This window comes from Lepidochelys olivacea (genome assembly GCF_965140295.1).
Source record: "Lepidochelys olivacea isolate rLepOli2 genome assembly, chromosome: 10".
NCBI lineage: Eukaryota > Metazoa > Chordata > Testudines > Cheloniidae > Lepidochelys > Lepidochelys olivacea.
This window is the reverse complement of record NC_140420.1, coordinates 76919310-76940125: the sequence shown is the minus strand read 5'-3', so window position 1 is coordinate 76940125 and position 20816 is coordinate 76919310. Positions and strand designations below refer to the sequence as shown.

Sequence of the window (20816 nt, the reverse complement as noted above, 5' to 3'; positions counted from 1 at the left end):
CTGATCTACAATTGTACTCTGATGCAGCATTTTTCTGCAATTACTGTTGTGCTATAACACCTCAAACATTTGCATATTGCTGTGAAAAATAATCTAGAACTCTCATGAGTCAACCTATTTTTAGTCTTATATTTATTTTCCACAGTGAACATCGAAAGATATCATGTTTTCTGAAAAACAGCAATTTCCTTTCAAATACAGAACATCTTTCCAGTTGAAAAAGGTAAAATAATTAGTTTGCAATTCCATATTCCTTGTGGTAAACAGGGAACCCCGCTTTGTGGTTTGATCATCTCATAAAGCATGAAATAAATCCAACTCTGTAAAAAGGTGACCTCACTAGCAATGATGTAATAATCTCCGTGAAAGAAGGAGAAGTAACACACAGCTTGTGTTACAATTTGAGGAACTTCAGGAGTGAAGTAATTTTCTAAAAATATTTCAATAATTTTGGGGACTATATAAGGCATTTAACACTCTACCCCATCAGAACAAGTACTCTGTGTGCATGGACAGTTACTGAGTAAGGCTCTGTTCCAATGTTCCCTCTAAGAAAAACGAAAAAACTGTTTCATAAAAACATAAATTTACAAATGGAGAATGCTAGACTTTGGCTGTATTTGCACTCTGCAATTTTTGTGGGTTTTTTTATTTGGATAAAACAAGTACATTTCTCTGCCACAAAGGGAACATTGGTATAACTGAGACCATGTTGTATGGCTTAAGCTTTCTTCACTCATCAAGCAGGAACCCAAACTCACCAACTCCAATTCATCCTCCTCCGACTGTATTCAGCAAACAAGAGGGATAATAAAGTTACTCAGAAAAGCATTGCTTTCAAAAATAAAATAGATCATGTTTGTGCTTCAGGATTTATTTATTGGTTTGTTAATATTTTGAATTTATCATGCGATTATGTAAACAAAGTTACAAAGTATGAGATTATATACTTACTATATACACATTCGGTCAATTAATAAAAATGTTTTGATGCAGGAATAAATACTGTGGCAAAAGTTGTGTTCACAACAACAAAAGGTTGTTTACAGATGATCTGAAAATTAGCATTGGCTGAACTAGCAAGGGCACAAGTATTCACAGACATCATATATGGACACAGGTGCACATTGGTTCTATTATGGTTGAACTGATCAGATGAAAGTCAACTGCAGAGGCATGTATTTTTAGTCCACCAATCACCATGACATCTGTGCATCTCTATTCTTTACTTCTCTCCCCTCTCCACCAGACAGAGAGCGATAATTTAAGGAGAGAACATTAAAATTGCCTTTTAAAATATTTCCCCCCGTATTTATTTTTCAAAATAATTTAAAGCACAAGTTTCACATTAAGAAATAGCAATATATTTCTTCATAAATGTGCTCTATAATTTGTACATTTTTAGAAAAACCTCAAACATTTTAATAAAGGTGTTAAAGAACTTCTTTAATTAGGACTCTGGCTACTTACATTGATTTTGTGTGATTTAGCTCTACCATCAATAGCAAATGTCAACATTTGTGGAATCTTAAAAATAAATAAGTAAATATTGTATAAAGAATGCTTATACTGTTTACATCCTATGCTCCTTTTGGCTACTTCCATATAGGGGAGGATTCATAAACTGAATAGATGTACTTAAATGCTTATGAGTTTGCACATAAAAAGATAGAGACTAATATCAATGACTTCAGCCACACAAGGTTGAAGTAGAAGCTCTCTTCCAACCTCAGGTCTGACCTGCAATACCCTCTGCTATATCTAGAGGTAGGATGAACAAACATTGCTGATGTGCTGAAATGCACAGTTGTTTTGTGAGATGTACAAATGATTAGACCACCATTCATTCTTCCTTGTGTCCTCGTTCAAGATTTTAACTCCAAATATGGGGAGTGAATGGCTATTGTACTAACACACCAAACCAAATGAAGGTTCCTCCCACATAATCATTTTTTCTGAGAAACGTCACAACTCACCAATACTACAACCTGGGAGAACCGGACAGAACTCGACATCGAGGCACCCCAACACAGCTCAATAATCAGCAAAAGTTGCCCTTGCTGAGTGGTACAATAAACTCTTCCCTCGCCCCTTAGAAACCAAACCACTAAAACCCTCAGTCCTAGCAACCCAGGAAGATTGCAATCAGGACACGAAACCAAACCAAAGTCTTCAATATGGCAATGTAAATAACCCAATGTAGATCAGCTCATTATTCTGTATTTATTAATCCAACGTGAGTAAGCATATCTTCTCCCACTTTTTTTTTGCTAATACTGTCCAAGATGGCAATCTGCACTTGAGTTGTGTTCTTTTATCAGTCAAGTCTCCTACGATAGGGGTGTTTCTAAGGTGCCATCTCCATAATGCCTAGGGTGTTATATGAGATCATTTGTGTGAGTGCAAATTAACACATATTATAGTTTTGCTTTCAGCAGCACTCTTTTTTCACCCCTTGGGCATACTGTACATAGTATACTATAGAATGAATGGCCCAACTTACCAATGGAGGCATCATGCCCTTGCTGGAAGGTGGGATGACAACACGAAGGTCTGGTTTGCGATTGTTCATTCCAAGATTACCTCCTCCGGGTGGAGGCGGAGACTTTGTAGGCATAACTTTGCCCAATCCATTCCCACCACCAGTGGTTCCTAGCAGGCTTGGTGACGCTCGAGAGTTAATAAATCCATTTCCTAAAGTAGGAAATATAAAGAAATGCACCTTAAGACTGAGCACAAGCAGTGTAAATCCATAGTGCAAATGTACAAATTCCACATTATTTTTAGACAAAAGTTTCAGTTGCAAATATTTCACAAGAGTCTAACCCTTTTATGAATAATTACGCTACATCCTACAGTGTAGAACAGAAAAAGCAAAGTATCTTTCACCAAAAGATCAATATGTAATGCTGGTGTCACCTCAGGGTGTGTTGTGGCAGCTTAAACGCTGAGGAGTGCACGCTGTCAGGGAAGTGTGTTAAAGCCATCTGTTTGTTAATTTATCCTTTGAAGTTCCTCTAGGCTGCTGTAGCAACAAAACAGTATCTAACAAATGGTCCTTCACACACACACCCCACCCACACGCCCCACAGTCAGAACATGAATTACAATGTGCTGTTGCTTATAAAAAATTTTTAAAAACAGCCTACAAAATCTTTTAAGATTCTTTTGTAAAAATAAACAAGTGGACCTTACACTGCATAAAAGACATTTTCAGTATCTCAATTAACAAACCTTTAAATTGTAGCTCTACATTTTTCCAATTTGCTCTTGACCTTTGAAAATACATTATTTTAGCAGAGAATACTTTCTGGTAAGATGGTATGAATCTTATAAGTACTTTTATACAGTATTTCTCCAAACAAGGAAGATGAGGAGAAACTTGAAACAAGTCCATTTCCTTAACATCCACCTCAGCCTCTTCCCACACACGCTAGTCACCACTAGGCTGTGTACAGGTCATTGCCTATGGGGTGCTGACTGTTCCCACTGAGGTCAATGAGAATGGAGAGTGATCAGTATCACAAAGGATTCAGACCTTAAGTTACATTCAAACAAGTCAGTGAAACAAGGAATACCAAATTTTGAGACAACTAACTGCAGAAGCATTTCTAATTGTTTTCCTATAACATTCATCAACAAACTAGCCAACTGCAATATACTCTTCAGGCAACCTTTTTGAAGACTTCATCCAAACAATGTTGCCAAATTTATAGCAATGGTCCTCAGAAAACACAGATTTTATTCAGCCATTAATGAAAAAATATATTAAGCTGAAAATGAGAGAAATTTACAACAGGGGAAGTGAACTGTGTGGTTCACACTATAAAACCAGTATATGTATAAATAAATACAATTAATAATAAATTATGTTTATACTAACATTCCAGTTCTGAAAGTGCTCTTTATAGTCACCATTCAGTGGCAGGTCTATTACCAAAAAGTTTACTGTGTGCGAAATTTTCTTTTAATAGCCTGTACCACCTTACTGGCATGAATATTATACTATCATTCTAATTTGAATAGGCCCCTGTGCCCAATTCCATTTTATTACAGTAAGTACATGTTAATTTAAAGGTGTTTAAAATAAAAAAAATTGACAGTTTCACATTCCTTTCTCTTAAGCAAAACTCCAAATGACTATGAAGAACAATGAAGTGTATTAACAGGACAGCATGACACAATGTCTAAGCGATTGACAGTGATGCATTATACAGTAAACTTATGCCGTATGCTAGCAATTTTATTTATTTTTAACAGTGGAAAAACAACAGGCTCTTATATATGAATGGTAATCAAATAACCAAAAGTCCTTAAAATTGATATAATCTTAATAAGATACCTTATTGGTAACCTTTTTTTCAAAAAGGGGTGTGTGAAACTTTACAAAATTATTTTTAAATAAAATAAATACAATATCACTGGAATTTGGAAATCCAAACACAGAAACCATCCAGACACTTGCATCAATGAGCAGTGAACCCACAAACTGTGGCCCTCTCACCTTTTTGGTGGATTTCTTACTGTGCCAAAAGTCTCTGACTGGAACTGTACAGCCTCTTACATTTCTCATGTACCCCAAGCCTACAGAGGGTCCAGGGGACTCCTCTCACAAAATGGCTATGGGAAAAAAATAGATTTTTCAGCTAAACACCACTTAAAAAATAGAAAAGATTTCCACCAAACATTTTTAAAAAATGGTTTTTGAGGAATAAAATGGAAAAAAAATCAATTGTTTGGCTACAAACAAACTGAAATGAAAAAAAAAACACCTTTTTTAGCTCAATAATCAAAAATAATTTAATATTCAACCATCTTTCCACAAAGGTTGTGGGGGACAGTGAGAAAAGTCTGATGGTCTCTTCCCACAGGAAGAAAAGCCACTATAGTACCGCTCCACCAGGGAGGGAAAACTGTCTTTTTTCTCCCCTAGGTTAACAAGGCCATTTCTAGGCTTCTCCTGCAAGAACAGCTGGGGTGGTGAAACAGAAACTGTGGAAATTAGGGTGGTTTTTGGAAGGGTAGGACAATTTGTTAGGTATATCTATAGATTTGTAGTAGATATTGGGTGAAGCTGGTGGAGGGTTCTGTTGGAAGTGAGGAGAGCGTCTGAAATCGGATATGGCTATAGGGTTGGTTGCTTGGGGAAGAATGGAGAAGGGTTTTTTGTAGTTAAACAGGGATGGATTGTTATGGTTGTTGCAAGGTCTGAGTGAGCTGAATCCAAACAGAGTTTGTATGTGAAATTACTACAGGGAGCGGCTGGCTGATGGTTGCTTTAACTGGTATGGGGCACTGGCAGGAAGCAGGAAATGGCAGACACTGCGAATGTGAAGAACATGTGGGCTGCAATCCTGATGCTTACGTGAGAAGTAACCATGGCTAAGTAAGTAAGGTCCTTAAAAGAAAACAAGAAATGGAGTCGTGGTGAAAATTTTAAGCATGCTTGAAATTAGGAAACATGCAGTCTGGTAACATTAAAACTCACTGACAAGACCTGATATTTATGAATCAAAAGACACACATATATAGAAGCATTATAGACATGTATGTACACACACAAAGCATGCATCTATATTTTATGCTATATACACACTCAGTCATATCTCTGAATACATAGATGATGTAAAACTAATTCACATTTAGAGTAAGTGGGAAAAAGCACTTCAGTTTCCAGAGTCGGACATGAACAGAGACATTATTTAACATTTATATTATAATGGCACTCAAGGTCCCAATCAAAATCAGAGCCCCACTGTGCTAGGTGTTGTACAAACAAATTAAGTCATGGGCCTTCTCTAAAGAGTTTACAATCCCAGGTCCCAACTCTGCAAATGCTTCAAGCAAGTGGATCTTTGCACCTACACAGAATCCCAATGACTTCAATGGGGCTCTGCAATGGTTTTGGGATCTGTCCACACAGAGTGGCTGCAGGAATTGGAATTCATTTGCAAATTGGATACAATTAACTTAGGCTTGAATAGAGACTGGGAGTGGTTAAGTCATTATGCAAGGTAACCTATTTCCCCTTGTTTTTTCCTTAACCCCCCCCCCCCCCAACGTTCTTGTTAAACCCTGGATTTGTGCTGGAAATGGCCCACCTTGATTATCATACACATTGTAAGGAGAGTGATCACTTTAGATAAGCTATTACCAGCAGGAGAGTGGGGTGGGAGGAGGTATTTTTTCATGCTTTGTATGTATATAAAAAGAGCTTCTACACTTTCCACAGTATGCATCCGATGAAGTGAGCTGTAGCTCACGAAAGCTTATGCTCAAATAAACTGGTTAGTCTCTAAGGTGCCAGAAGTACTCCTTTTCTTTTTGTGAATACAGACTAACACGGCTGTTACTCTGAAACCTGCAGGAACTGGGTCTAAGAATAAGACATATACAAAGAGTGGAGGAACAAGGATAAAATCAAATATGTATAATATTTATACAAATACATACCTCTGCAATCAAAAAATATATTAAGTGTAAACTACCTCTGTGTGCCCCCTCAAACCAATTGACTGATTTCATTTTTCTGTGGCACAAAATCTATGACTATCAGAAAACATACAGAGTGCCCAATGGTTGAAGTTGACATAGATGAGCAGAAGGTATACCGGGGACCAATTCCATACATTCTACCAGAATTTATGCAAACCTAGCATAACCCAGTGAAGGAGGGAGGGTGATTAGAGGTGTGGCACGCTAACAGGCAGAACACTAGTGCAGGAATGAAAAGGGGTTGTGGTTCTTGACTCCAGCTAGTGGTTAAAACAGCAGCAGCAGATGAGTCACAGGATTGCTTTGTGTTTTGCCTAGTGGTTAAGAGATGGACTCATAATACAGGGGACGGTGCAAATTTAATCTGTTTGTGCCATGTGTGCATGAAAGAGAAAATTCACACAGTAATAACAGATTAATTGGGAGTACAATTAAACAGATTCAATTTTAGTCTTCTAAAGGGTGAATGCTGAAGAAAAAATATTTGACAACAGTGTGATTTTGACATGACAGTACCCTTTTAAAGGTACATGGAACTATAAATACTACCTTTGTGTCTCAGACCATTTTACTTGCACATAATTATATCAGCATACTACACATTCAAACAGCTCCTTGTTATATTGTAGCTTGTGTTTATTATATATTAAATAGCAGTGTTTTATCAGGCATTAGTATTTTCAATTTAACATTTGATATGCTTCAGATTTTTGTGATCCTTTTGAATCTCTATTTAGAGTGATCAACACTATCACTGTAAACAATGGGCTTTTGTATTATTCATCCATTTTCCTTTTAGTGTATAGTATAGTTTAGCCTATTTTATGAGGCCATTTCCTGCACTCTGTTTTCAACTATTTTGGTGGCTCATGTGTTAAATCTGGACTGTTGTTTCTTCTTCCACACCCAATACAGTCATTTCCTGTAGCCCTTATTACAAGATTCTGCCACTCCTTTAAAAAAGATTTCATGCTTCTAATGGTGCTGTCAAAAAACAACAAACCCCTCACCACTGCGTTCTCTGTGGAGTACCTCACCCAGCAGTGAGGTAGACGGATTCAAAGCATTTTTCCTGCCAGTACACTGTGCCATTTTATATGCAAAACATAAAAATGTTTAGTAGATTGTTTTGTTTAGGTAGAAAGAAAGCAACAGAATACCATCACATGTAATACATGCATTGATCTGTCTGTATCAAACAGACTCCTCTGATAAAATGTTTTATGTGCTTGTTATAAATAGCATGTAAAGAGCGCAAAAGTGACATTAGTTAAAGATCCTGTATCAGAGCTGCAAAAGTATTTTAGAATAGGTATTCCGTATATTTAATTTAGGCAAAAACATATTATTTTGTTATTAAGAATTCAAAAAGCTGCTCTTTATATATATTACGATGTAACCCAAGAAAATCAAATTATAAGTAAGGAGTGAGAGGGGAGCTAAAAGCAATATTTAGCAGAAGATTAGGAGCCAGAAACAGATAATGATTACAGGATGATGTAACTGTCTGGCAGTTTGCCAGACTGAAGCTTTAGTAACCCTGTATGTTCCATTTATTATATTGTATCAGGAAAACTGCATTGTTTCCTTCCCATCCACAACAGACCTTTTAAAAAATAAATTACTGTATTTGAATGGATGATGAGGTTAAAAAATGAAAATAGGGGAAAAAAAGATGTAGAGCTACTATAATTTATTTCTGCTGGGGCAGTTTTATTAAATTTTCATTTATCTCAACTCAGACTACTATAGTACTTTCAAAATACTGCAAAAGTAACAGACCATTACTACCAATGCATGTTACCCTGTGTCATAAATATAAAGGGAAGGGTAAACCCCTTTGAAATCCCTCCTGGCCAGGGGAAAGCTCCTCTCACCTGTAAAGGGTTAAGAAGCTAAAGGTAACCTCGCTGGCACCTGACCAAAATGACCAATGAGGAGACAAGATACTTTCAAAAGCTGGGAGGAGGGAGAGAAACAAAGGGTCTGGGTCTGTCTGTAGTCGTCTTGGCCAGGGACAGAACAGGAATGGAGTCTTAGAACCTTTAGTAAGTAATCTAGCTAGGTATGTGTTAGATTATGATTTCTTTAAATGGCTGAGAAAAGAATTGTGCTGAATAGAATAACTATTTCTGTCTGTATCTTTTTTGTAACTTAAGGTTTTGCCTAGAGGGGTTCTCTATGTTTTTGAATCTAATTACCCTGTAAGATATCTACCATCCTGATTTTACAGGGGGGATTTCTTTATTTCTATTTACTTCTATTTTTTATTAAAAGTCTTCTTGTAAAACACTGAATGCTTTTTCATTGTTCTCAGATCCAAGGGTTTGGGTCTGTGGTCACCTATGCAAATTGGTGAGGCTTTTTATCCAACATTTCCCAGGAAAGGGGGGGTGCAAGTGTTGGGAGGATTGTTCATTGTTCTTAAGATCCAAGGGTCTGGGTCTGTAGTCACCTAGGCAAATTGGTGAGGCTTTTTACCAAACCTTGTCCAGGAAGTGGGGTGCAAGGTTTTGGGAAGTATTTTGGGGGGAAGGACGCGTCCAAACAGCTCTTCCCCAGTAACCAGTATTAGTTTGGTGGTGGTAGCGGCCAGTCCAAGGATAACGGATGTAATATTTTGTACCTTGGGGAAGTTTTGACCTAAGCTGGTAAAGATAAGCTTAGGAGGTTTTTCATGCAGGTCCCCACATCTGTACCCTAGAGTTCAGAGTGGGGGAGGAACCGTGACACCCTGCATGCTTTTTTGGACAGGAAACAGGTTTTAATTTTGAGGTACTTGCTGTACTAAGACTAAATTCTCAAAATTCCTATTCAACAACGGTGTACACCAATTCCTTCAGAAACTTAATACAGACTAATCTCATATATTGTCCTACAAGATCCAAGCATTGGGAAAGATTCATTTTGAAAAGTGAGGCTCATATTTCACTATATAAATCACATCAGCTGAAACAATGAACACACGTGGCTGGAAAGTACTCTGTGTTCTGATTACTACTCTAAACATAAATTATAGTCTTTGATGTCATTAATCTTTTACTGTGGTTTGGCTTCAGAGAAACGGACTTGTTGTATATGGTTTGGAAAAGTTAATCATAGGCAATCCGCAAAACAATATAAGATTAAGAAAGAGAAAAGATAATTATGTACATATTTTTATACCTCAAACAAATATGACATATCATGGTCCATCACCAAAAATCTACATAAGTGAATTTTAAAAATATCCACATTAAATCAACTAACCAAAAATAGTGCTGTAGGAAAAAGATATTTCAATATTTTTATATAAGTAAAAAATATTCTGGGAGAAAAATTTGAGTATCAAAAACAAGAAAAATTACTAAAATCAGCACTTGTCAATGTCATCAGTGTGGCTATTTCAAATAAAGATAATTCCAGTAAGGTAGTGAAAGTAATTAAAACAGATACACACACACACCCCACCACTTCTTAGCCTCTTGAAGAAAAACACTGCCGAGATGGCAAATTGAAACTGTAGTCATAGGAGCAGTACAAATTTCAGCTCTCATCACGAGGGAAATATCTAGACGTGTATTTCACTGTTTTAAAGAAGTGTATGCTTTCCTTCATTTGTGGAATTGTGGTATTAGGACAGCTCAAAGTGGAAATAAATATACTTTGTATTGTCATTGACACTTAACCACTGGTGATTAGAGAAAGTATAGCTCTAATCATACCATTAAGACAAACCTCTGCCATTAATGGAAGTGTATGAGAAAATTGTTTAGAAAGGACTTGCACCTTTAAAGACAAAACTTTCAAAAATAATGATGGGATTTTCAGAATTGCCTAAGTAACTTAAGGAAATAAGTCCCATTGGCTTTGAAAGTCAAGGGGACTTGTGCTTCTTAGTAAAGCTGAACACTTAAATAAGAGACCTGATTTTCAAGAGTACTGACTACCCAGCAACTCCCATTTTTTAAAATCTTGGTGTTACAGCTGTATGCTAAGATGAGAGGCAGAACTTTCAGAACCATTTGATATTTAAATGAAACTTCTGGGAGAGACAAAAACCCATTATTCAGAAAGCTGCAACAAAATTAAAAAACACTTATTACTTTTATTTCTCTGAGTTAACAGCCGTGTTAGTCTGTATTCGCAAAAAGAAAAGGAGTACTTGTGGCACCTTAGAGACTAACCAATTTATTTGAGCATAAGCTTTCGTGAGCTACAACTCACTTCATCGGATGCATACTGTGGAAAGTGTAGAAGATCTTTTTATATACATACAAAGCATGAAAAAATACCTCCTCCCACCCCACTCTCCTGCTGGTAATAGCTTATCTAAAGTGATCACTCTCCTTACAATGTGTATGATAATCAAGTTGGGCCATTTCCAGCACAAATCCAGGTTTTCTCACCCCCCCACACACACACACAAAAACCCACTCTCCTGCTGGTAATAGCTTATCTAAAGTGACCACTCTCCTTACAATGTGTATGATAATTAAGGTGGGCCATTTCCAGCACAAATCCAGACTCCAGCGAGAAACTGTTGAATTGGAATTCATTTGCAAATTGGATACAATTAACTTAGGCTTGAATAGAGACTGGGAGTGGTTAAGTCATTATGCAAGGTAACCTATTTCCCCTTGTTTTTTCCTACCCCCCCCCCCCCCCCGCCCAGACGTTCTTGTTAAACCGTGGATTTGTGCTGGAAATGGCCCACCTTGATTATCATACACATTGTAAGGAGAGTGGTCACTTTAGATAAGCTATTACCAGCAGGAGAGTGGGGTGGGAGAAGGTATTTTTTCATGCTTTGTATGTATATAAAAAGATCTTCTACACTTTCCACAGTATGCATCCGATGAAGTGAGCTGTAGCTCACGAAAGCTTATGCTCAAATGAATTGGTTAGTCTCTAAGGTGCCACAAGTACTCCTTTTCTTTTTATTTTTCTGACAGCTTTCAAATCTGAATGCTATCAGCCTAAGAGTGAAGCAGAGAAACCCTTTCAAAACCTGGCTTTTCTCTACAGCAAATTTTAATGCTTTATTTGGCCTCAAGTATGGCTCCTAGTTTTCCATGTACTTCCTTCATTTTACTGACACACCACTATTAGATTTACATTGGAACCATATTAAACACAGGACAAGTGCTTGGTCATCTCAAACATCTGCCAGATTTGCACAGCAAATGTGAACTGCACCTCATTTTTCTTTTAATTTCTTTTAACCTTCACCATGGCATCTGGTGACATTTTGTTCTTTTCCCATCAGAAGAAAAGGCTTGCAGTTTCTAGCGATCACAAGCACTGGAATTGGGTCACCAACACATTTTACACTGTATGAATTAGTTTGCAGTTAATGTACACAGTCTGCTAACTGCCAACTGGAGATATATTTTGCAAATAACAAACACAAGAGTTGTACAGTCATCATGTAGTTTCAACTGTCATTTGAGTGAAAAACTTCTGAGTAGTGGGGGGATATATTCTGGAAAGTAAAGATGATGACCACTATAATTTGTTACCATACACCAGCTCCTAAAATGTTTACTGTAGGATCAAATCAGAAAACACTAAGTTATTAAGAATGTTCATGAAGTTGATGTGGGTATATGCAATACTTTAACGTAGTATACTGCTTTTGCTTAAGGGCAATTTCTAATTCACATCTGTAGTATCTATAACACTGAAGAAGTGGTACCTATAATACGATATGGCTCTTAGTGTAGCATAGCTATGCTACACTGCTTTTTGCTGAGTGCATGAATGAAGCTCAGAAACTTGGGGCCTAATTTTGGAAAAAAGGACTGAATCTAGTCCTAATAACATAGGACTGTTTATAAGCAGGTCCTTTTCTTAATAAGCTGATCTCTGAAACACACAAGAAATCACCATCTGGGATCCCACCGTGTTTAATGATGACCTTGCTCTTCATTTACCCCCTAAATTAAAAGGTTTCTTTTATCAGAGAATTTCTTGTGCTTCTGTGTGAAGGAAACATTTGTTGCATGTGGCCCAAGGTGGAGGCAGAGTGGAGAGGCAAACCAGCACTTTTACCCTACTAATTTAAGCACTACTCATTTATAAACATCTTAAGCTCTGATTTTTATCTCGGAAGATTTTTCCCAGTTGCCAGATTATTATTTGGCCATTACTTATGTGAGTATCTCCAGTAGTTTCCCTGATTGATAACTCTTGCTATGTTCTCATTCTGAGGCTGACCAAGTATATTCCCAAATTGGTCCTCAGCCACCAAATCAATATCTTGAGACGAAAGAAACACCAGGGAGCCAGATGATTGGTATTTATGTTGCCTTCCTGGAATATGATAGAATGGAACCTGGATGTCTCCATGCCATTACTGCATAAATCTGAAGACTGTGTTATATTTTATGCAAGTAAGAAACTCTTAGGAATGTAGAACATCACTACAGTATTTGTTGTTAAATATTACTAATTTGGGGCACCCTGGTTTAAAGGAGCTCCATAGAATCATAAAAATGTAGGGCTGAAAGGGAACTCAAGAGGTCATCTAGTCTAGTCCATCCCACTGTGCTGACGCAGAATTAAGTATATCTAGACCATCCCTTATAGATATTTGTCTAATCTGTTCTTAAAACTCACCAATAACAGGGATTCCACAACCTCCTGAAGTAACGCGTCTCTGTATTTTACTATCTTTATAGCTAGAAAGTTTTTCCTAATATCTAATCTAAATCTTTCTTGCTGCAAAGTTAAGCTGATTACTTCTTGTCTCACCCTCTGTGGATATGGCGAACAACTGATTGCCATCCCTTTTATAACAGCCCTTAAAACATATTGAAGATTATTTCCCCCCTGGGTCTTTTTTCCCTCAAGATTAAACATGCCCAGCTTTTTTAAGTTTTCCTCATAGGGCAGGTTTTTAAAATTCCTAATAATTTTTGTTGTCCTCCTCCGGACTCTCACCCATTTGTCCACGTCTTAAACTGGTGCCCAAAACTGGACACAGTATTCCAGCGGAGGCCTCACCAGAACCAAGTACAGTGGAACAATTACCTCCCATGTCTTACATACAGCACTCCTGTTAATACATCCCAGAATGACACTTACCCTTTTTGCAACAGCATCACACTGTCGATTAATTCAATTTTTGATCCACTATTATCCCCACATTTTTTCCTGCTGTACCACTACCTCACCAGTTATTCCCTAGTTTTTATTTATGAAAGATAAAATACTTTGCATGTCTTTATAGAATATCATTGTAGGTTTCAGAGTAGCAGCCGCGTTAGTCTGTATTCGCAAAAAGAAAAGGAGTACTAGTGGCACCTTAGAGACTAACCAATTAATTTGAGCATAAGCTTTCGTGAGCTTATGCTCAAATAAATTGGTTAGTCTCTAAGGTGCCACTAGTACTCCTTTTCTTTTTGCGAATAACATTGTAATTGATTTCAGACCAATTTTCTAATTTATTAAGATCATTTTGAATTCTAATCCTGTCCTTTCAACCCCTCCCAGCTTGGTGTTATCTGCAAATTTTACAGAAGTGTACTCTCTGCTCCTTCATCCAAGACATTAATGAAAATATTAAACAGCACTGGAACTGACCACTGTGGTACCCCATTTGATATGTCCTCCCAGTTTGACAGCAAACCATTGATAACTACTCTGAGCATGTTTCTTCAACCATCATTTCCCCACCTTATAGTAATTTAATCTAGATCTAGTTTGCTTATGAGAATGTCACATGGGACTGTGTCAATAGCCATACAAAGTCAAGCTGTAACCATATCTACTGCTTTCCCCCATCCAACCGGCCAGTTACTCTGTCAAAGAAGGAAATTAGGTGGGTTTAGCGTGATTTATTTTTGACAAATCCATGTTGGCTACTATGGATCACCTTATTATCCTCTAGATGCTTACAAACTGTTTAATAATTTGTTCCAGTATCTTTCCAGGTACTGAAGCTAGGCTGATGGGCTCCTTAAGTTCCATGAGAATTTATGCTCAGCAAAATATTTATGGTTACAGTGCAAGATCTTGAAGGGAAGGGGTGCGGGGGGGAGACACATTAAAGCAAAAGCAGCAAATACTACTGTGAAACTCATGGAAATACTAGTAATTACCTGGAATGGGAAAATAAAGGAAGTTAAACATGCAGTTCACAATACAGTAAAGTGAAAAATGCAATTTACAGGCTGAAAAGGCAAGTGTTTTTTTATATAGAGAGAGGAAAGACGACCGATCAAACCATCAGCTTACTTCTGTTTTGATGCAAAGACACTCATACTTTTTTTTTTTAAACTAGTCCGAATCAGAAATCACTCATAAGTGAATGCACAAAGTTCAAATAAACCGTGGTACTCTACTTACCCACTGGACTGGTACCAGCTCCATTTGGCACTGAGAGATCTGCCGCACCCAAAATACCACCTAACAATTAACGAAATCAAAGATAAAGCTGATCAATTTTCATTAGTACATGTACTGTACTAATGTAATGTACTGTATCGTATTAAAACATTTCATAACCATAAGCAGCAACACAAGAGGAGATGGGAGAATTGGCTGCTGACCACCTCGGTTCGCAGAAAGTGCTCCACCCTGGGTCCCCTATCCATAGAGGTCAAGAACTGGCATGCTGTACTGGCAACAGGAGGTAAAGAGCAGATACTAATGGCTGAGGAGGAGCCACCATTCACCGGAAGCTCACTGCCACTGCACCCAAGAAGAGGAGATCTATTGTGATGGTGGACGGGGACTCAGTTCTGAGGGAATACAGGCATCCATTTGCCGATCTGACATGATGTCCCGTGAGGTGTGCTGCCTGGCTGGAGCCCTCCTCTGAGATGCCACAGAAAGTTGCAGATGCTCATACATCCTTCTGATCACTACCCTATACTGCTCATCCATGTGGGCACTAATGATACTGCCAGGTCTGACCCTGAGCAGATCAACAGTGACTATAGGGCTCTAGGAGTGAGGGAGAAGGAGTCGGGGTGCAGTGTGTGTTCTCGTCCATCCTCCCAGTTGAGGGTAAGGGCCCAGGCAGGGGGACATCCTGGAGATGAATGCACAGCTGTGCAGATGGCGTCTGCAAGAGGACTTTGGCTTCTTCAACCATGGGATGCTGTTCCAGGAAAAAGCTCTGCTAGGAAGAGATGGGGTCAACCTGACCAAGAAGGAGAAGAGCATCTTCGTGTATCGACTTGCCAACATAGCGAAAAGGGCTTTAAACTAGGTTCAATGGGGGCAAGTGACAAAAGTCCACAGGTAAGTATAAAAATAGGTGACCTTAACCGAGTTGGGGGAGGCATGGACAATTACAATAGGGTCAAAGGAGCAAGAAAAGGAAATCAGTGGGGGAAATCTGACCAACATTTTAGATGTCTGCGCACAAATGCAAGGAGTATGGGGAACAAACAGGAAGAACTGGAAGTGTTAGTACATAAGCTAAATTCTGATTTAACTAGCATCACAGAGACTTTGTGGGCTAAATTTCATGACTGGAATATTTGTATATAGAAGTATAGCTTGTTCAGAAAAGACAGGCGGGGGAAAAGGTAGGATGGGTTGCATTTTACATAAAGGATATATACAGTTGTTCTGAGGTCCAGAAGGAGGCGGGAGACAGACCAGTTGAGAGTCTCTGGGTAAAAATAAAATAATGTTAAAAATAGAGGTGATGTCATGGTGAGGGGTCTATTGTAGACCACCAAACCAGGAAGAGGAGATGGACTGGACATTTCTAAAACAATTAATAGAAATATCCAAAACACAAGATGTTGTAGTAATGGGGAACTTTAGCTACCCAGTCATCTGTTGAGAAAATACTACAGCAAAAGACAAAATTTCCAAAAAGGTTTTTGGAATGTACTGGGGACAAAAAAAACAAACAGTTACTCACCTTCTCGTAACTGTTGTTCTTCGAGATGTGTTGTTCACATCCATTCCAATCAGGTGTGGGCGCGCTGTGTGCACGGTCATCAAAAAGTTTTCCCTTAGCAGCTCCCTTCGGGTCGGCTGTGAGCCCCCTGGAGTGGCACCATCATGGCGCTCAATATATGATCCTGCCAACCCGACCCCCCTTCAGTTCCTTCTTGCTGTCTGCTCCGACAGAGGGGAAGGAGGATGAGTATTGGAATGGACGTGAACAAGATATCTCGAAGAACAACAGTTACCCGAAGGAGTAACCATTTTTTCTTCTTCAAGTACTTGTTCACGTTGATTCCAATCAGGTGACTCCCAAGCTCTACCCCTCAAGTGGGGTCAGAGTTAAGGAATAGCTGATTGAAGCACTGCCCTGTCGAATGCTGCATCATCTCTGGAGTGTTGGGGGATAGCATAGTGAAAGGTAAACATATGCACCGATGACCAAATTGCTGCCCTGCAGATCTCTGGTCTTAGGACCTGGGCCAGGAACACAGCTGAGGCTTGTGCCCTTGTGGAATGTGCCATGAGAGTTGGGGATGGGACACTGGCTAATTCATAACATGTGCAGATGCAGGAAGTGATCCAGGAAGATATTCTTTGAGATGAGACCGGGAGTCCTTTCATCTGGTCTGCTACCGCCACGAACAGTTGGTTTGACTTCCTGAACAGTTTCATGTGCTCGATGTAGAATGTTAGTGCTCTCTGAACATCCAGTGAGTGCAGCCTCTGCTCTTGGGTAACTGGTGTGAGGCTTAGGATAGAAGACGGGTAGAAAAATGTCTTGACCAGTGTGGAATTGTGACACTACTTTGGGAAGGAAGGCTGGGTGAGGCCCAAGCTGCACCTTGTCCTTGTGAAAGACCGTGTAGTGCGGCAAGAGGTCAGAGCCTTTAATTCGGACACCCACCTGGCTTACGTGATGGCAACCAGGAAGGCTACCTTCCACGACAAATAGAGCAGGGAGCAAGTCACCAGTGGTTCAAAAGGGGGCCCCATGAGCCTGGAGAGGATGAGGTGAAGGTCCCATGAGGTAACGGGTTGTCTAATCTGTGGATATAGGTGTGCCAAGCCCTTGAGGAAACGTCCTATCAAGGGGTTGGCGAAGACAGAGAGTCCAGATGCTCCCAGGTGGAAGGCTGAGATAGCAGCAAGATGCACCTTGACGGATGCCGCAGCTAGACCCTGCAGTTTGAGACGCAGAAGGTAGTCCAGGATGAGTGTTATAGACGCCTAGAGTGGAGGTGTGTGTTGCTGGGCACACCAGCAAGTGAATCTCTTCCACTTGGCTAGATAAGTAGCCCTGGTGGATGGTTTCCTGCTGCCGAGTAGAACCTCCCTTACCAGCTTCAAGAATAAGAGCTCCATGGGGCTTAACCATAAAGCTTCCAAGCTGTAAGGTGGAGGGCTGGGTGGTGGAGGCGGCCGTGGTCCTGCGTGATCAGAGGGGGGCAGAGTGGTAACACAACTGGGGTGTCCACTGACAGCTCCAGAGGCGCGGTATACCAGTGTTGATGGGCCAGGCTGGGGCCAGTAGAGCCACCTCCGCTTTGTCTCTGTGGATCTTGAGCAGCACCTTGTGTATGAGTGGGACCTGTGAGAAGGCGTACATGAGGCGGTCTCCTAGGGTAGCAGAAACGCATCCGTAGTTGAACCCAGGCTGTGTTTCTGGAAGAAGTAGAACACTGGGCACTTCCTGTTGCTCCAGGTGGCGAATCCTGGGGAAATCCCTACTTTTGGAAAATTGGATGAAGAACACCTGGATGGACGGACCATTCGTGGTTGCAGAACGACCCGCTAGCTCGTTCTGTGCTCCTTGGAGATAGGACGCCTCCAGGTGAACGGAGTGGGCTATGCAGAACACCCCTACTTGGAGGGTTTCTCGACATGGGGGGTGGAACAGGCTCCACCCTGTTTGTTGATGTAGAACATAGCAGTGGTGTTGTCCATCATCACTGCCATGCTTTGGCCTTGCAGGCAGGACTGGAAAGTTTGGCATGCCAGTCGCACTGCTCTGAGCTCCCTGATATTGTTATGAAGGGAAAGCTCATCCTGCGACCACAGGCCCTGTGTTCAGAGATCTCCTAGATGTGCCCCCCAACCCAGATCTGATGCGTCCGTTAGTTGGGACAAGTAGGGCGGTGAGCTGTTGAAGGGGACACCCTCGCATACCATCTGAGGGTTGAGCCACAAATGTAGGGGCTCGAGTATGTGTCGTGGCACCCCGTAACTACCGAGTCCAGCCTGTCACGCCCTGGGCGGTATATCTGGGTGAGCCACACTTGAAGGGGTCTGAGCTTCGTTCTGGCATGCCCTACCCCATGTCCAAGGAGACTCAGACATCTCTTTGCGGTAGTGGTCGAATACCACCTAAGGCTCTGAATTATGTCTGGAAACGGATCTCTGGCAGGAACGCCCTTGCCTGTACCGAATCCAGCACCGCTCCAATTAATTCTATTCATTTGGTCGGTGATAAGGTTGACTTAATCACATTGAGGAGGAGTCCCAATCTCTCGAACGTGGATCTGACCAATCATACATGAGACTCTACCTGCTCCCTGGTATGGCCCCTGAGCAGCCAGTTGCCCAGGTATGGGTAAACCTGCACCTGCCTCCTCTGGAGGAAGGCTGCTATGACTGACATGCACTTGGTGAATACTTGGGGGGCTGTAGACAGACCAAATGGGAGGACCGTGAACAGATAGTGTTTGTGGTTGACCACAAACTGGAGAAAACATATGTGCACAGGCCGAATGGCTGTGTGAAAGTTCGCATCTTTCATGTTCAGGGCGGTGTACCAGTCTCCCAGATCCAGGGAAGGCATAGTAGTGCTCAGGGAGACCATGCGGAACTTCACCTTCACCATGAACTTGTTGAGGCCTTGCAGATCTAGGATGGGTCGGAGACCACCTTTGCCTTGGGGATTAGGAAATAGCGGGAGTAGAATCCCTTGCCCCTTAGCTCCTGAGGAACCTCCTCTGCTGCTCCCATAGCGAGGATTGCCTGCACCTCCTGGATAAGGAGTTGCTTGTGAGAAGGGTCCCTGAAGAGGGATGGGAAAGGGGGGTGGGAGGCAGGGAAGGGGCAGAATTGGAGAGAATATTCCACTTCTACCGTGTGAAGGACCCAGTGGTCTGATGTTATTTGGGACCACGCACGGCAGAAGTGGGACAGACCATTCAGAAAGCACAGGTAAGAATCCAGTGGATAGGCAAGTGTGCCATCCTCAGACGTCCCTTCAAAAGGCCTGCTTAGATCCAGATGGAGGTTTGGACTGGCCTTGGCCTTGCCTTGAGGGGGGGGTTGGAAGGCTTACGTCCGCCATTCCTGCCCCTTCGCCTATAGAAATCTTGCCTCAGCTGAGGAGGATATGGATGCTATTGTTCCAGTTGGGGCTTGAAGTGCTTGCTTTGGGTTGTCGGCGTGTGCATTCCCAATGAGTTCATTATTGCCCTGGAATCTTTCAAACTATGCAGTTTGGAGTCTGTCTGTTCGGAGAACAGCCCCGCACCCTCAAAGAGGACGTCCTGTAGGGTTTGTTGTAACTCCAGGGGTAGTCCGGACGCCTGAAGCCATGATGACCTCCTCATGGCTATGCCTGAGGAGAGGGTATGGGCGGGCCAAGTCCGCAGAGTCTAGGGATGCCTGCAGCGAGGTTTGTGCCATTGCTTTCCCTTCCTCGACAATAGCGGAGGACTCAGACCTAGAGTCTGGAGGGATTAGCTCTTTGAACTTCAACATGGAGGCCCATGAGTTAAAGTTGTACCTGCTGAGGATAGTTTGCTGGTTAGCTATCCTCAGCTGGAGGACCCTGATGGCATAGACCTTTCTACCCAGAAAGGTCCATCCTTTTTGCCTCCTTAGATTTGGCTGTCCCTGATGCTCTCTCGTTGACCGCTGAGACTACTCGACATCATGGCTGCAGGTGCAAAAACAGATATTCATAGCCCTTGGAAGGGACGAAGTATTTTCGTTCCACACCCCTGGCGGTTGGTGGAATTGAGGCTGCTGTCTGCCACAGATTCCTGATGTTGGTCTGAACTGTCTTGATCAATGGCAGAGCTACCCGTGGTGGACCTTTGGGAGTAAGAATGTCCACCATGGGGTCCTCAGCCTGATCACCTCCTCCGCTTGCATTCCCATGTTGCGGGCAATCCGCCTCAGAAGGTCCTGATGTGTCCTATGGTCAATTTGGCGGAGGGCCCGAAGCTGAGGCTCCTGCCACTGCCTCGTCAGGGGATGAGGATGGGGTGGCCGGAGGAGGTAATGGTTCCTCCTGTACCTCCGGCTCCCTGACCCCCTCTTGGACAATGTCTGCCTCTGTGGTGGCCATAGCCGAGGCGGCTGTAGCCTGAGCCTGTGGCTGGTCCTATGCTGGAGTAGCCTTGACAGCGGCCTGAGGCCGACGGGGTGGCTGGGACTGGGTGGCCTCG

General features: G+C 41.3%; 1 protein-coding gene across 6 annotated transcripts in view; it reads right to left on the bottom strand.

Annotated features, from left to right (window-relative positions):
• The window catches only part of MEF2A (myocyte enhancer factor 2A), a 161423-nt gene that overhangs the window by 18755 nt on the left and 121852 nt on the right, over positions 1-20816 (bottom strand). For 4 of the 6 annotated variants that reach the window (XM_084641480.1, XM_084641475.1, XM_084641477.1 and 1 more), the window contains 3 exons: positions 14827-14886; positions 2504-2694; positions 762-785 (listed from right to left, as the gene is read on the bottom strand). In XM_084641480.1, coding sequence (XP_084497606.1) covers positions 762-785; positions 2504-2694; positions 14827-14886 — 275 coding nt within the window. The remainder of the gene's footprint in view (positions 1-761; positions 786-2503; positions 2695-14826; positions 14887-20816) is intronic. The other 2 variants (XM_084641478.1, XM_084641479.1) reach the window with 1 other exon arrangement.